The sequence below is a fragment of the Amphiprion ocellaris genome, chromosome 8, assembly GCF_022539595.1.
Source record: "Amphiprion ocellaris isolate individual 3 ecotype Okinawa chromosome 8, ASM2253959v1, whole genome shotgun sequence".
Classification (NCBI taxonomy): domain Eukaryota; kingdom Metazoa; phylum Chordata; class Actinopteri; family Pomacentridae; genus Amphiprion; species Amphiprion ocellaris.
Genome location: NC_072773.1, coordinates 32,984,395 through 32,999,999, shown reverse-complemented (window position 1 = coordinate 32,999,999; position 15,605 = coordinate 32,984,395). Strand labels below are relative to the sequence as shown.

At 38.7% G+C, this 15,605-nt stretch overlaps 2 protein-coding genes across 5 annotated transcripts; both read right to left on the bottom strand.

The window, feature by feature from the left end:
• Positions 1-17: 17 nt before the first annotated feature.
• On the bottom strand, positions 18-4,606 carry dnase1l1l (deoxyribonuclease I-like 1-like). Of its 2 annotated transcripts, none has more exons than XM_023272576.3 (9): positions 4,473-4,606; positions 4,224-4,383; positions 3,461-3,549; positions 3,281-3,367; positions 3,080-3,201; positions 1,847-1,959; positions 445-602; positions 267-363; positions 18-187 (listed from the first exon to the last, which is right to left on the bottom strand). In XM_023272576.3, the coding sequence occupies exons 2-9, from the start codon at positions 4,362-4,364 to the stop codon at positions 107-109; spliced, it is 888 nt and encodes a 295-aa protein (XP_023128344.1). In that variant the 5' UTR covers positions 4,365-4,383; positions 4,473-4,606; the 3' UTR covers positions 18-106. The 2 variants fall into 2 exon arrangements, with proteins under 2 accessions (XP_023128344.1, XP_035805125.1); XM_035949232.2 differs by having other exon boundaries at positions 3,461-3,516.
• Positions 4,607-5,575: 969 nt separating this feature from the next.
• LOC111570056 (TRAF3-interacting JNK-activating modulator) lies at positions 5,576-15,531 on the bottom strand. Of its 3 annotated transcripts, XM_023272584.3 has the most exons (15): positions 15,513-15,531; positions 14,656-14,768; positions 13,623-14,069; positions 13,387-13,531; positions 13,188-13,296; positions 13,082-13,109; positions 12,765-12,794; positions 10,991-11,086; positions 10,203-10,274; positions 9,732-9,872; positions 9,493-9,630; positions 9,277-9,412; positions 9,051-9,196; positions 8,403-8,519; positions 5,576-6,344 (listed from the first exon to the last, which is right to left on the bottom strand). In XM_023272584.3, the coding sequence occupies exons 3-15, from the start codon at positions 14,034-14,036 to the stop codon at positions 6,144-6,146; spliced, it is 1,773 nt and encodes a 590-aa protein (XP_023128352.2). In that variant the 5' UTR covers positions 14,037-14,069; positions 14,656-14,768; positions 15,513-15,531; the 3' UTR covers positions 5,576-6,143. The 3 variants fall into 3 exon arrangements, with proteins under 3 accessions (XP_023128352.2, XP_035805129.2, XP_023128353.2); XM_035949236.2 differs by lacking the exon at positions 15,513-15,531 and having other exon boundaries at positions 14,656-14,803; XM_023272585.3 differs by lacking the exon at positions 15,513-15,531 and having other exon boundaries at positions 14,660-14,787.
• Positions 15,532-15,605: the final 74 nt, after the last annotated feature.

Genomic DNA, 15,605 nt, shown 5'->3' with positions numbered 1-15,605 from the left:
ACAACTCTCAGTGAAGATTCTGTTTTGATTCAATTGATTTATTCATTAAAATAAATTAAAACTACAGTTTTAAATCAAACTTTTCATGATGTTGATGCTGAGCAGCCTACAGCTCGTGGCGGAGGAGGTAGCGGTGGTTGGGCTTCAGGTCAACTTCTACAGGAAAGTGGTCACTCACTTCAAGAGCCTGAAGTCCCATCAAGAGAACACAATTAATACAATGTTGAGCATAAACCTGAAGAATAATATTTCTTTGACAGGTTTACCTCTGCTTCAGTGAGATGGAAATTCTCTTTAAAGTTGAACGGTTGAGCTGAACCTGGAACTACACCGGAAATGATCTCCCGTCCGTGTACGATGATCCTGTTTGAACACGTGGAAACCATATTACAAGACATAACAAAAGCACTTGTGATCGTAATATGTGAAAAAAACATCACTGACCTGTCATAAGCACAATGGGTCTTCAGCCTGACTGTGGTGTCTTGGTCGTCTCCAATTAACCAGTGAAAACTGGGGTCACTCCTCAAGCGAACGGCCTTCCAGCCCTTGATGGTGACGTAGCTGCAGTCGGCGTTCAGGTCCCCCAAGATCATCACGTTCTGTTGTGAATGAAAAGGAAGCAAAAGGGGAAGTTCAAAACCATGAAAACACTCATAAATCAATGTAGAAAACGGAAACCAACATAATGTCAAACTGAGGAGCTCAGATCAAGATACACTGCCCAGCCAAAAAAAAAACTCGAATATTTTGTTGGACTGCCTTTAGCTTTGAGTGTGGTACTCTTCTAGCTTCTGCAGTGTCACATCATTTACTCCTGTCCAGAGTTGCATTAATTTTTAACCAAGATCTTACGATGGGAGAGTCGGACCGCTGCACAAAGTCTTCTTCAGAACATCCCAAAGATTCTCAATGGGGCTGAGGTCTGGACTCTGTGGAGGACAATCCATGTGTGAAAATGACGTCTAATACTCCATGATCCACTCATTCTCAATGTGAGCCCCATGAATCCTGGCATCGTCATCTTGGAACATGTCCATGACATCAGGGAAGAAAAACTCCACTGATAGAAAGACCTGGTCATTCAGTATTTTCAGGTAGTCAGCTGACCTCATTCTTTGGGAACATAATGTTGCTGAACCTGACCAACCCCAGATCATAACTCTAACCCCCACAGGCTGGTAGACACTAGCCGTGATGAGTTCATCACTTCATCTGCCTCTCTTCTTACCCTGATGCCCCCATCACTTTGGAACAGGGTAAATCTGGACTCATCAGACCACATGACCTTCTTTCATTGCTCCAGAGTCCAATCTTTATGCTACCTAGTAAACTGAAGCCTTTTTTTCTGATTAGCCTTGCTGATCAGTGGTTTTCTTAGAGCTACAACTGTTTAGTCCCAATCCTTTGAGTTTCCTTTCGCACTGTGCGTTTGGACATGCTCTGACTTTCACTATTAAACATAGCCGTGAGTTCTACTGATTTCCTACAATCATCTCAGAGCTGTTCCTGGAAGATGATAGTTCTCCACTATCCTTCAGGTTTTAATAGTTTCAGAAATCTCCTTAGTTGTTTTCTTTGCTTGATTCAGGCCAATAATTTGACCCTTCTGAGACAGATTAACATCCTTTCCATGACCACAGGATATGTCTTCCAACATTTAAGAAATGAGAAGCTCCTCACTGCATCAGCTAGAGTTAAATAAGTTGTTTAATCACTGCAGTAATTATCCATTGGAAGGCTCTTACCTATTTGTTTAGTTAAATCTAGGTGGTGACTTTTTTTTTTGGCCAGGCAGTGTATAAACAAACACAAAAGAGCAAAATGATGATGTGATTGAACCTACCTCAGTCTTCCATTTCTTGTACATCCCTTTGAAGACAGTATAGAGCTCATCCATCTCCTTCATGGCAGTTTTGGGGCAGGTATGTTGTCCTATCAAGACAAAGTCCTTCACCACTGAAAACAAAGATTTTAATGGAGCAACGCATCTTCAATTAGTGCTTTTCTCGTGTACTTTCCAATAAGCAGCGGACGTTCAAACAACATTATCTAAAAGTTTGAATAATGTTTGAAAGAACACATTCTCCTTAACCATAAATCCATGGCAAAAACAAGCCCAAGCTTCACAGACTACAGATGAAACTAGCAGTTTGCAGCTCGACATCAAAAAAGGAAGTAACTCATCAGTAATTGTAATGTGATTACTAGTGTGGTGCCTTGCTGTGTTACAGATGAATGTAATGTGATTACGACACTTTTTTACTGAATGTTATGAGTAAAATCTGTACATTTATTTGAGATGCAGTTACTCCATAAACCCAGTTTTCTTTTAGTCTAACCCTCCTGTTGTCCTCATTTATGGGCATCAAAAAATATAGTTTCCTTGTCTGAAAAAAATCCAAAAATTCCACCAAAAATTTCCCCAAATTTCTGAAAATTTGCAAAACCTTCAGGAAGAAAATTCCAATAATTCCTTCAAAGTTTCCCTTAAAAGTTTTATTTAAAAAAAAAACAAAAAACAAAAACTAAATTTGGCAAGAAAATTCTTGTAAATGTTTTGAAAAAAAATATTGAAAATCTTCCAAAAAAATCCTAAAAGTATCTAAAGTGATTACATATATATTAGTAAGACTTCTAATATTCTCTTAAGAACATTCAAATAAAAATCAACCAAAATCCAGTGAAATTCGCTGGATTTTGGTTGGTTTTTATGTGAATGTTCTTAAACATTTTTAACATTTATTTTTTCCACCAAAAAATGTTCCAAGATTTCCCTAAAATGTTGAAAATGTGGACATCAGAAGTTTCACTGTGAAAATATTTTTTTTCTCCCCCATGTTTTCAAACTTTAAAACGGGTAAATTTTCACCCGCAGGACGACACGAAGGTTAAATAATGTTTGATTTATTCAGACTTTGTCGAAAATAGGTCCTGATTAAGACGTTAAATAACTAGACAGATCTCTACATCCGACCTCGTTACACTTTCTTAAGATCATACCCGGGACTTTAACTTGAACTGGTGCGATGTTTAGTTTCCTGTTTAAATCCAGAGACGTCTTTCCAGTTAATCTTACATGTAGTCGGGGAGTTAAAGCGGACGATGAACGGCTCTCTGGAGAAAACATCAGTCTCATTGGCACCATCTCCTTCCAGTTTAGGGTACTGATAAAGCTCTTTGACCTGCAGCACGTCGTTTCTGGAGGTGATGACAGAGGAGACGCCGTTAGGGACGTCATGTTGGTCCAAGTATACTTTTGATCTGCAGCTCTGGTTACCTGTAAATGTAGACATACTGCTCCTTGTAGGTCTTCCTGCCCAGCCTTTCGCTCTCCACATAAGAATAGGAGTTGTATTCGTCAAATCTGCTGACGACAACATGAATAAAGCTGCTGTTGAGTGAGATATCGTTAAATGTGACAGAAGATTCATCACTTTTAGAACATAAAAGCTCACACCTGTTCAGAGCTTTAACCAAAGCTTGTATTGCTTCTCCTTTAGAGTCTCGAACCTCCTGAATTAGACACAAGTCACAGCGAGAAAGAATCTTGGGAGCAAAAAAAACAGCAATATGAGATCCATCAGGTGGTTAGTTCTGTATGAGTGCTGCTCCAGTTGTGACTGTTAACCCTCCTGTTGTCCTCATTTACAGGCACCAAAAAATATTGTTCCTTTCTCTGAAAAAAATCCAAAAATTCAGCAAAAAAAATCCCCAAATTTATAAAAAATTGCAAAATCTTCAGGAAGAAAATTCCAAAAATTCTTTAAAAATTTCCCTTAAAAGTTTAAATTTAAAAAAAAAATCCCCAAATTTGGCAAGAAATAAAAATTTTAAAAATTAAAAAAGAATTTAAATTGTAAATATTTTCAAAAAATGAATAAATATCTTCCAAAAAATCCTAAAAATATCTAAAATGATTCCATATATATCAGTAAAACTTCTAATATTTTCTTTAAGAACATCCGGGAAAAAAAATCAACCAAAATCCAGCGAATTTCGCTGGATTTTGGTTGATTTTTATGTGAATGTTCCTAAAGTAACATTTCTTTTTTTTTTTTTAACATTTCTTTTTTTCTACCAAAACATGTTCAAAAAGTTCCAAAAAATGTTGAAAATGTGGAAATTTTCACTGTGAAAATATATTTTTTCCACATTTTCAAACTTTAAAACGGGTCAGTTTGACCCGCAGGACGACACGAGGGTTAAAATCAGTAAAGTACCTTCAGCAGAATCCCCATAACCTTCTTGTTGTTTGCCTTTGACTCTCCAAAGCTCTGAACATTAAAAGCGCAGATTTTCAGGGAAGACGTGATGTTTAACGCACACAGACCCACAACAACCAGCAGCCCCGCAGTCCTCATCTTGCAGTCTAGTGTTGCTCTGGAGGGACAAAGAGGATGTGGCAACCACTTTGCCAGTTTGTCTCGTTGTGAAACGTGTTACAGAAACTTCCAGCCGCAGCCTCTTACCTTCAGCCAGCCTGTCGGTGGGTGACTGACCTCAGGCCAGCAAAGATCCATCTCTTCAATGGGCGCTGGTGTATTTGGGGAACATGCAGGTAAACAGATGTGTGTGGTGGATGTGCTGCGTCAGTGGCCTGCTGAGAATGGAGCTTTATCTGGAACGGTTAAAACCACTGAATGCGATGAACAATGACTCCGTCCAACTCAGCTTTGTCTCTAAGTTTGAGTGTAATCAGACAATAGATGCTGCCGTGCGTCATGGCGATCGGTTTCATGAACATTTGTGTGGAAATTACTACAACATGCATCAGTCTGTGCATGGGAGCTGCCCAATAGAACTCACTCATCAGATCACCGGGACAAAAAAAGGTTAAAGGTGAATAAAGGTGTGGGCTTAACTGTCATGGCTTGAGTGAGTGTGGCTCCTCTTAGCTGATTTGTGTTTTCTCTCAATGAAAATTCCAGTATTTTCCAACAAGCACATCTCAGAGACGCCACAACATCCTGTAATCCGCACAACCGCAAACTCTGGAGCTTTTTAAAGACTGTGAGGAGTTTCACACTTACAGGTGTAAAATACACACTTCAGTTAGTTCAGCTTTACAGAAATGAACACAACAACGTAAAAACACAAAGTTCCAACTAGAATTACTGCATTTAAAATCCTACTTAAGTAAAAATATAAAAGTATTATCATGTCCTACTGAGAAATATGAGATGCACTGTGGAATAATATACACACTCTAAGAAATGCCTGTGTGCTAAGTTATATGCATGTTTTAACATAATTTCGTAGTGTGTGATTCACAACTGTTTTGCATTTAATTAAATTTTGTAATTGGATGTTGTGTTAGCAGAACAGTAACTATACAGCTGAATGTGAAAAACATTTTGATTAATATCAGTCGATATTCTGATTAAGGTTATAACTGTTTTTTCAGAAAAATGACAACCAGTTTTTAACCATATTGTTATTTATCATGAAAATTTCTCAATGCCTTGTGTTTTTAGTGCCTTTTTCAGCAACACTGATTCTAAACCTACTAAATTCCCTGATACCCCCCATAGAACTGATGTAACTTCACCACCACAACAACTCAAAGTACTGCTTGAATGTTTAGTTTTTATTTTAATTTCTATTAGATTTTTATTTATGTTGCAGAAAATGCGATGTTACAGAGAGTCATTTTCTTGCCTCAAAAATTTGCTAAATTATACTTTTCATAGTGGGAAATTTCTTAAATCTGTTTTCTGACTTCCATGTGTTTTTTTAATTGATGTCTAGTGCAGGACACTCAAACAAATTATTCACAAAAAAATAAGGCTTTTTAATAATTCACGGTTGTGCTGTTGACTAAATGAGCCACTTACAACACAAGAGAAACTTATTATTTTTCTCCTGTTGTGAAATTTAGACTCACAGTTTCTGTAAAAGCTGTGAGCTACAAGCAGCTTGAAAACATCACAAACAAGCACTGCTGCTTTTTTTTATGCATTTGTATTTGAACCTTTAGCACACATAAACTCACAACTTTATCTCACTTCACACAAACTTTAGTTCCAATTTTAAAAACATATAAAATACAAACATATCAGCAAACTACATTCTGTAAAAATGTTATTTTAAAACAAAAGCAACAACAATAAAAACTACACGTAAACTCCTGAGTGACGGTATCATATCGGTCTAAAACAGCCCGAGTATCGAGGAGCAGCCATTTCCATGAGATAGTCTTCGATACGTGTCTCTATGTCGGAGTAAAGGTCTTCAACTTGCTCCCTGAAATCAGGATGCCACAACCACAACATGACGACTCCTGCTGCAGCGAGGAGCAGAAGGAAGATCACAACCAGCTTCCACCAGGAGCCGCCCGGCGTCTAAACGGAGAGAAGGGAAATAATTATTTATGATGGAAATAATCACTTATTAATAAAAAAATGACTGGAAATCACTAAAATGTCAACTAAATAACCATCCAAATTTAATAACAACCACCTTCTAATTAACTAAACAATAATAAAATGAGCTTATTCAAAAATAGTTTTGATTGTGTCCTTTTTATTAAGTTGAGATAATCATGACAGATGTTTCTTTTTTGCCAATATATCAAATTTTATATGGAAAATAACAAATTGTATCTGTGTGAGAGAAATCACTTTCAACTAAATTCCCCATTACAAAAACACCTCTGAAGGAAGTGTGTTAATTCCAGATCACATGACCTGCTCATTTTGTTTCTTTTTGGGTCATTTTCAGTCTGTTCTGTGGGCATTTTAGGTCTTTTGTGGTAATTTTGTGCATTTTTGTGGCCGTTTTCAGTCTGTTTGTGATCATTTTAGGTGCTTTGTGGTCATTTTGCAAGTTTTTTGTAGTTACTATGTCTGTCTCTCGTCATTTTGTGACTTAATATGATAATTATTTTTATCATTTCTATCGTTTTTGTGGTCATGTTGCGTCTTTTTATGGTTGTTTTGTGTGTCTTTAATGGTCATTTTGTTTCTTTTTTGGTCATTTTTAGACTGTTTTGTGGGCATTTTAGATCTTTTTGTGGTCATTTTGAGCATTTTTGTGGTCATTTTGCGGCCCTTTGTGGCAGTTTTCAGTCTGTGATAATTTTAGATGTTTTTATGGTCATTTTGCAATTTTTTGTAGTTATTTTGTGTCTCTTGTCATTTTGTATCTTTATATGATAATTATCTGTCTCACTGAGTCATTTTGTGTTTTTCTGTGGTCATTTTGTGTCATTTTTTTGTCATTTTGTCTGTTTTTGTGGTCATGTTGTGTCTTTTTGTGGTTGTTTTGCGTGTCTTCATGCTCATTTTGTTTCTTTTTTGGTCATTTTCATTTTAGATCTTTTTGTAGTCATTTTGTGGCCCTTTGTGGCCCTTTTCAGTCTGTTTGTGGTAATTTTAGATGTTTTGTGGTCATTATGTGTGTCTGTGGTCATTTTGCAACTTTTGTAGTTATTTTGTGTGTCTCTCATCATTTTGTATCTTTATATGATATGTATATGTGTCTCATTGAGTCATTTTGTGTTTTTCTGTGGTCATTTTGTGTCTTTTTGAGCCTTTTTTGGTCATTTTGTTTCTTTGTCAGTTTGAGTCTCTCTGTGGTCATTTTTAATTTAATCATTATCAGTCTGCTTGGGGTCATTTTGTCTCTTTTTATGATAATTTGGTCTCTTACTGAGTTATTTTCTGTTTTTATGTTATTTTATAACAAAAAATATCAAATTGTATCTGTGTCCCAGAAATCACTTTCCACTAAGTTCCCCGTTACAAAAACACTTCTCAAGGAAGTGTGTTAATTCCAGATCACATGACCTGCTCCACATGATGTCATTTCCTCCTGAAGAAAAGACTGGCCAGACTCCAAGGCTTTCTGAGTTATTTAATATAAAGTAGTGTGTGAGTCAAGTGTGGATTTATGGCATGTCAACAGGTTTACTACAATATCTTTACAAATAACTTTCAATATCAATTTTACTCAATTGTATATATGATATTTAGAAGAATCTTTCTGTAAAAATGCCATGTGGTGTTTGGTTATAGGTGGCCATGTTGATTTTAGGCTTGAAAACAGCTAAAATATCAACTATGATACCTGTCAACTATGTTACAAAAAGTCCCACAATTATATATTGACCCTTCTGATGTTGTGTTGCAGCTGTTCAGGTGGTCACTGCAGCAGCAATGAACCAAAATGCTGCAAATGCATTTTGGTGTAGTAAATGTCAAGAGGCCGGCTGACAATGTGAGGGCAAATGAGAATTTTTTGCAAGGGCATTAAGTCTCACATTCCCCTACGTCCACACACACACACACACACACACACACACACACACACACACACACACACACACGCGCGCGCGCGCGCACACACACACACACACGCGCGCGCGCGCGCACACACACACACACACACTCGTTACTCACTGTTCTCCTGCGGTGGTGGCTGAGTTGCCGGAGTTCGTCTCTGCACTGCGACAGCCGGGCCTGGCTGGACTGACACTCCTGCTCCATCGCATGCAGGTCCGACCGCAGCTCCTCACACTGCGTGCGCACACACACACACACACACACACACACACCATATGGAACAAGAACATACAGATTATATTTAGCTACAACCCACTTGAAATACATTTACAATGCAGGTCATCTTTATCTTTTCAGTGTATTTAAAGTCAGAGCTGCCAAAAGAATTTTTTTCTCAAAGGGGTAACTTTAATCTTCAACAGATTTCTTGCATTTTTGAAAAGATTTTAGCAATGCATTGGAATGCACAAGTGGAGGCTAAGATGTCATTTTAGCCACGATACAGAATTTGATTTCTCTGTGCCTGCAAAATTGACAAATCTAAATGATGCACTTTTCATAATCTTCTACCATTTTAAATCTTCCCTGACGAGGCGTCGTGCATCAGTTTGTGCACCCTTCTATAAACTGTCAATGAGGGAAATATTATTTTTACCTCACCTTGTGCATTCATTAATATCTGCTTTGGGATCCACTTCACTTGTGTGGCACTTCTGAGTGCATCTCGTAAAAGCGCTACAGTTTACCGTCATGTCCCCACTTTACCTCTCTCTCCTTGAGCTGGAGTTTCTCCTGAGTGTGACGGAGATGCTCCTCCAGCTGAGAGTCTCTCCTCACAGTCAGCCGTGGCTCTGCTTCCTCTGATGTCAGACTCTCCTGCATCATGAAGTCCTGGCTTTCATCGCTGACATCTAAGAGAAAGCAAACTGAATAAACGAGCCACATGATCCTTCACACTGACACTTGGCACAACACGACTCTAACGTCTTGCCTCTTAGCTGCTGGATTTCTTCTCTTAACGTCTGGTTGTCCTCCTCCAGCAGGCACATGTTGTACTGCAGCTCCTGCTTTTCTTGTCTTAATGACACCACTTCCTCTCTCAGCTCGTCCTCTCTGGATCTGGACAGCTGAACGAGACACACTTGTGTTTTTCGCGACCATTTACATTCAAACTTCTGACCGTGCACTTTGTCCCAGTATACCGTACCTCCACTTGGCTGTGCAGTTGTTGCAGCTGTTCATTACTGAGGTATTGATTCTCCCTGAGCTGCCCAGAGCTCAGCTTCAGCTCCTCATAAAGGCTCTGCCACCTCAGTGCCTCTGCTTTTGCTGTAACGAGCGCTTTCTGTTGGCAAAAATACAACAAACCTTCAGAAAATCCGCTGCAGTATGGACATTGTATTTAACCTGGCTCCAGGTCACCAAAACCTCAGTTAGACATCAGACCTGCAGTGTCTCAGCCTTGCTGAGTGCCTCTGTTTTCTCCTGCATGGTGTTCTGCAGGGCGACCAAGGCCTTCTCCTCGTACATCCGGCTCTGCTTCTCCATCTGCACCACCAGTTTTTTCATTCCATCTTTCGGAAACTTCTGCAGGGACACAACACTGCTGAGTTAGACCTTCAAATGATTATGGGGTGAAATGCAAACCAAAACCACAGAGGAGCACATGCAGTAGACTGTGCACTATCACTGAATGCAAAGTACTGTCAGAATACTGTAGAGCAGGACTGCTTGTCATAGGAAGGAATGTTTGGTTTGTTTAAAATAAAAAACAACAAACACATATATACATATATATAAACACTCAGACTGTGTAAGTCACACTAAATGTTGTGTTTGTTTCAATAAAACAATATAAAAACATCACCCTACTGTACAACTCCAATCTTCATTGGTTGATTGTTAACTGCTTCTTACCAGCAGACAGACTTGCAGCTGCGCCTCCAGAGTCTTGATCTTGTTTCTCAGCAGATCTTCAGTGCAGCGAGACTGTGTGGGTTAGAGAGGAAATGAATGACTGTCACGCTGTAACCTGCAGGTGGAAAATGAATGCTTCATGTACCGAAATATATGACAACATATTGTCTCACAGTCTGTGCTCACAGCTGCACTGAGGGAACTAAGCATCAGTGAGCCTCAAGAAGTCTCTCAGTTTCAAGTGCTGCATAATTACACTGTTATAAATATGGAGAATAACATGAGTTGCCTAATAATAACATACCTTAGTGGGAAACAATTTTCACAGATGAAAAGCCTGAGCTATTTAAACTTAATAAATAAAACTAGTTCAAGCGCTGTTCAGGACAAATTATAAAAATGCTGAAACAGAAAAGGGAAACACCAAAGTTTCCCTTCATTCATTACAGTCAGAGCAGCCAAAAGAGCACTAATGAGGATGTATAGCACCTATAACAGCTACTGATTGGCACACCCTTCCTGCATAAGAACAACAGCTTGCATTCGTCCTATGCAGTAGAGACCAGAGCGGAAGCAGGAAGCTCTAAACCACAGACTGCATAGGCCTTCCTGAGGCAGCAGCCGTCACACTGCTGGGTACACGACTGTGATAAAGAAACGCTCAGTGTGATATCAACCAGGGTACCAGCAACAATGTGACCTTATAAAAACAGAAATATGTGTTTGATATTTGGAAACTGTAAGTGTAAAACACCAGGGGAGTGTCTGATGAATATAAACAGCCTTACCGCCCATATTTTGTTTGAAGAGTTCACGAGGTTTGTCGTGCACTCCTGGAGGGCTGCCAGCTTCTTCTTCAAGACCTCCTCTCTCCACAGGGCTTCCTGATAGAAAAAAAATCACAGACCAGAGAGAGCTACAGCAACATGCAAATCCTGAGCACATCCAGAGACAGCTGGCATCTTATGTTAAAGTTGTTACCTGATATGTCAATAAACTGTGGCACTAAGTAAGTTATCAAGTTCTAAAGTAGCATCAGAGGAAATAAATAATGCATTTCTTTATTAGCCGTTAATGATGACTAGGGATGTCAGATATTGGCTTTTTTGCCAATAACCGATATGCCGATATTGTCCAACTCTCAATTTCCGATTCCGATATCAACCGATACCGATGTATGCGTTTTATTTAACTAATTTTAGGTAGCATCACATATCTCCTGTCGTGGAATTAACACACCATGCCTAAGTTTATTGTGATGCCCCATTGGATGCATTCTCAAATGCAACAAGGCTTTCCAAATGTAAACATTGTCTGTGCAAAATAAGAAAACTACTTCAGCTTAAGTTATGGAAAAAAAATGCTATATTTATGCCATATTTATTTTTCTTTAATTGTCTCAAACAACAACTCACATTCTTTCATCCTCCCTCTATGAGTCTGGTAAATGCCAGCGAAATCCAGGCATTATTTTATCGGTTTTCATGACAAGCAAAAAAAACCAAAAACAATATTGACTGATATTACATTTTTATGCCAGTCTCTAATGATGACATAGAGAAGTGTACAAAGACAGATTTCAACATTAGCCACCAGTTCCGTTAGACAGACATAAACACAGACTAGTTAAAGTATGCTAACATTAGCTACCAAGTGATAGCTGCTGCTCATTCCAAACCAAGCAGTGATGTTGTATAAATTAGTGTAAATGTTGAGAGTTATGAGGTCACCGCTGTCCATCATTAATGGTCAACTTACTGTTTATTATGAACTAGCGATAAATTTGTAAAATCTAAGGTAATAGTAGCACAAGCAAAGAAACATTATGAAAACAGACTGCATAAATTTCAGTTAGACAGCAAAAGTTTAGCTTAAGCCTGCTAACATTAGCCAACATTAACTACCACATGCTAACTGCTATTCATTTCAAACCAAGTAGCTTCAGAATATATAAACACAGCAAAAAATTTCACACAATAACAGCCACTGTATCTACAAATAATAATTCTGCAACAACAGCATATTTTCAAAATGTAATGTAATACTAGAACAAGAACCATCATGAAGACAAATAAACCTCAGGAATGTCAGTTAGCTCAAGTGTGCTAACATTAGCTAACGGTAGCCACCACATGCTAGCTGCTGCTCAGTTGAGACCAAGTAGTGATGATAATTGTGAAATGTAGTCTGACAGTTGTACAACTTTTTGTTAAAAAAGAGCAAAATCTTGCTAAGTTAGCTATAACTAGCCACTATGCTGCTTTTCATTTCAAACCAAGCTGTGATGGCAAATGTAAAATGTAGTGTTACAGTCATGAAGCTACCAATACCCATCACTAATGTTAGTTCAACAGTCATAGCTACAGTTCACTAACACTAGCCAACATGAGCTTCGAATGGCTGCTGGTCATAGCAATCTGAGTGAAATATGTTGCTTATTCATTTCTACTTTAAGTTTATTATATGAACAATGTCTAATTTCATCATTGTCCAGGTATCTTGCTCTACAAGAATAACAAAACACAGCTTAGGGTAGGCTTGAATGGGAATTCATTGGTTTACCTGTAAGTAGTCCTCTAATCTCTGAACATCCTGTTATGAGAGTGACAAGAGACATTCAAAACAGTTGAAACATTGCAATTTAGATTTTAAAGAATCAAATAATTACAGGGTTAGTATTAGATTACAAAGCTCAGGAGTAGATCCTGGGATGTGTCGTCCGTTTCCCCACAAATTAACCCAAACCTAACCCTGATCAGTCGTCTCTTCTGATGCTCACTGACCTGACCTTAAACCTTAGCCTGACTTATGACCTCTGTCTGCTCCTGAGCCTTGTAATCTAAAATCCAACACAAAAACAACAGCAGTTTGAAACTTACTGATTCCCTGACAGTGACGAATCCCGACCTGCATTGAAGACAACATCCTATTAGAACAGTGCTGAATGATTAAATTAGATTCTGAGGAGCATTGACAGAAACTCACTCTGACTGCACACCGGTTTCTCGCAGTGTCTTCTTTTTTTCAGTTTTCACAGACGATTTCTGGTGAATCTTTTCAGTTTGGACTAATGTTTTGGTGCTTGTCTTTTGTACTATGAAGGAGATTGGGGAAGAGCAGCATTGTGAGTATGAAAAATCAAACAGAATTGACAGTAACCACTCAAAATCTTATCTAATCTTACCATTAATAGTAATATCTTTACTATGTGTGCTTTTTATTCGGTGCTGACTTGATTCCTGTATGACTGGTGTGGAAGTAGACGCTTGCTTCTTTGAATGACCTTTCTCTTGCTTCACCAGGGATATCTGTTCTGACCATAATGAAGCCTGAGGAAAGAAAAGAAGACGCTGGAATTTTTCAAAATGACAGAAAACTGAAAACGGACGAGGTGATATAACTGCTCAAAGACTCTTTTACCCATTTGCTGGTGCTTGGCCCGTCAGTTATGCTGCTGTTTGCTGTTAAAACCATCACCGCTTGTCCATTAGAAGTACTTTGCATATTTTTATGCAGCGTCTCAGACTTGCTGCTAAAACTGTAATGCGTAGTCGAAAACCCAACCGGAGAGGATCTTCTCCTTGAAGAAAGGTCCATGGACTTGGAGCTGCTCGGCTCTGGGCTCACAGATCTCCTCCTCAAAAACTCCTGCTGCCTCTTTTTCTTCAGTTCACGCTTTATCAGTGCTGTGTCTAATCCTCTGGTGGGGCTCCGGCACGAAGTCACATTGTTACGTCCTCTTAAATGCTCACGTTTCTCTGCTCTGTAATCTACCAATCGGTCAAATTCTTTCTCTGGGAAGAGCTGTAGTCCACTGAAGGCCAGGAGATCCATGGCAGCTCCTCCGGCTGTTGTGCTGCATCAAGCCTACAATCACAGTGTAACAGGAAGCTAATTAGTTCTAATGATTAAATAGAAATAGTTGGTTAAAATTTACTGGTGATATGGGCAGCTAAAAATAGGATTTGTAAGTATTGCAGGTGCAATGTGATGGCTTACACACGAAGAAACTGTGAACTATCGGTTTCTGAGTCTATTAAAGTGTCAAATTTAAAGAAAACACTCTGCAATACGTCCTCATAGCTGGGTGGTGTAAATTTGGATTCCTCAAACACTCCTGACATTTTATTCTCAAGAGTCTTTCACATGCTTAAAGAAAAGGAAAGTTAGTGATCTGTAACGCCAGGCTGTGCTTTAAATTGATGAGCTGTATGCATACAAAGAAGTGAAATGTGAAGCTTTAAGAGTATCTCTGACATTTAGTAGGGCTCGGTGTTGGCTGAGCGATGCATTTTCTGTCCAAACCAGGTTAAAGCAGCTCTAGAAGCACTAGTGTAGTACTACAGTTGTCAGTGACAGACTAGGCCCCGGCAACTACTGACTGGGGCAAAAGTGTAAGATAATGCAAATGCAGAATGGTGCTTTGTGAGCGTAAAATTGTGATAAAGCTTACCTACTGAGCCATCTCATTCAGAAGGATTCAGACGGTTGAGGAGTCGTCCATTTTTCTCACTCTTCTGAAATAGCATCCGGGGGTTTTTGTCTGTCTTTCACATGTTGCTGTTTCTGTTGAGCATAATTTTAACAGGAAGTGAAGGGAACCACAGCGTCATATGTTCCTCTATCTCACCCGCCACTCGCACCAAACTGATGCCATGCACGGGTGGGCCCCGAGATTACAGACAGACACAGCCGATTCCCTCTGCATGCAGTCTGGAGTAGGACAGGGCTGTGCAGTGTGTGTGTGTTGCCTTGTGGAAATTTGAATTGTCTAGACCAGGGGTGTCAAACTCATTTTAGTTCAGGGGACACATTCAGCCCAGTTTGATGTCAAGTGACCAGCAAAATCAGACCATAATACCCTATAAATAACAACAACTCCAAATTTTTCTTTTGTTTTGGTGCAAAAAAAAGCACATTCTGAAAATTTTCACATTTAAGGAACTATCTTTTAACAAAATATTATGAACAATTTCAGCAATATTATCCCTCAGTTTATCATTTACATATTACAACTTAAAGTGTTTCTACAAAGGGGCAAAACATTAAGTCATGGGTATCTGGAACTGAATGATATAGTATTTTACTCTATGATCAAAATGACAAAAGTCACACAAAAAAGGACAAAAAACAACAAAAAAGACAAAATATTACAAAAATGAGGTGCAAAACAACAAAAGAACAATGAGCAATCTAGTATTTTGCTGTATGATTAAAAGAACTTGTCAAGGTCTAGAAATTATTTTAAATTTACAGTTTTACAAATCTACACTTTGCAATTAATTCTTTCTCTGTTATCTTTACACTTACAAAGTCGTCCCACGGGCCGCATGTTTCACACTCCTCTTCTAGAATCATTCTAATGGATTAATGAGGCTGTAAATAACACCAGAGAGCGTCAGC

Bases quoted from the DNA above. Each gene is read 5' to 3' on its own strand.
- dnase1l1l (XM_023272576.3), bottom strand. From the start codon at position 4,364: ATGAGGACTGCGGGGCTGCTGGTTGTTGTGGGTCTGTGTGCGTTAAAC. The intron at 3,550-4,223 runs GTACTTTACTGA...TTTGCTCCCAAG, and splicing joins TTATGGGGATTCTGCTGAAG to ATTCTTTCTCGCTGTGACTT. The intron at 3,202-3,280 runs GTAACCAGAGCT...CATCACCTCCAG, and splicing joins CAGTATGTCTACATTTACAG to AAACGACGTGCTGCAGGTCA.
- LOC111570056 (XM_023272584.3), bottom strand. From the start codon at position 14,036: ATGGATCTCCTGGCCTTCAGTGGACTACAGCTCTTCCCAGAGAAAGAA. The intron at 10,275-10,990 runs GTAAGGCTGTTT...TAACCCACACAG, and splicing joins CTTCAAACAAAATATGGGCG to TCTCGCTGCACTGAAGATCT. The intron at 9,631-9,731 runs GTCTGATGTCTA...TTTTGCCAACAG, and splicing joins GCAAGGCTGAGACACTGCAG to AAAGCGCTCGTTACAGCAAA.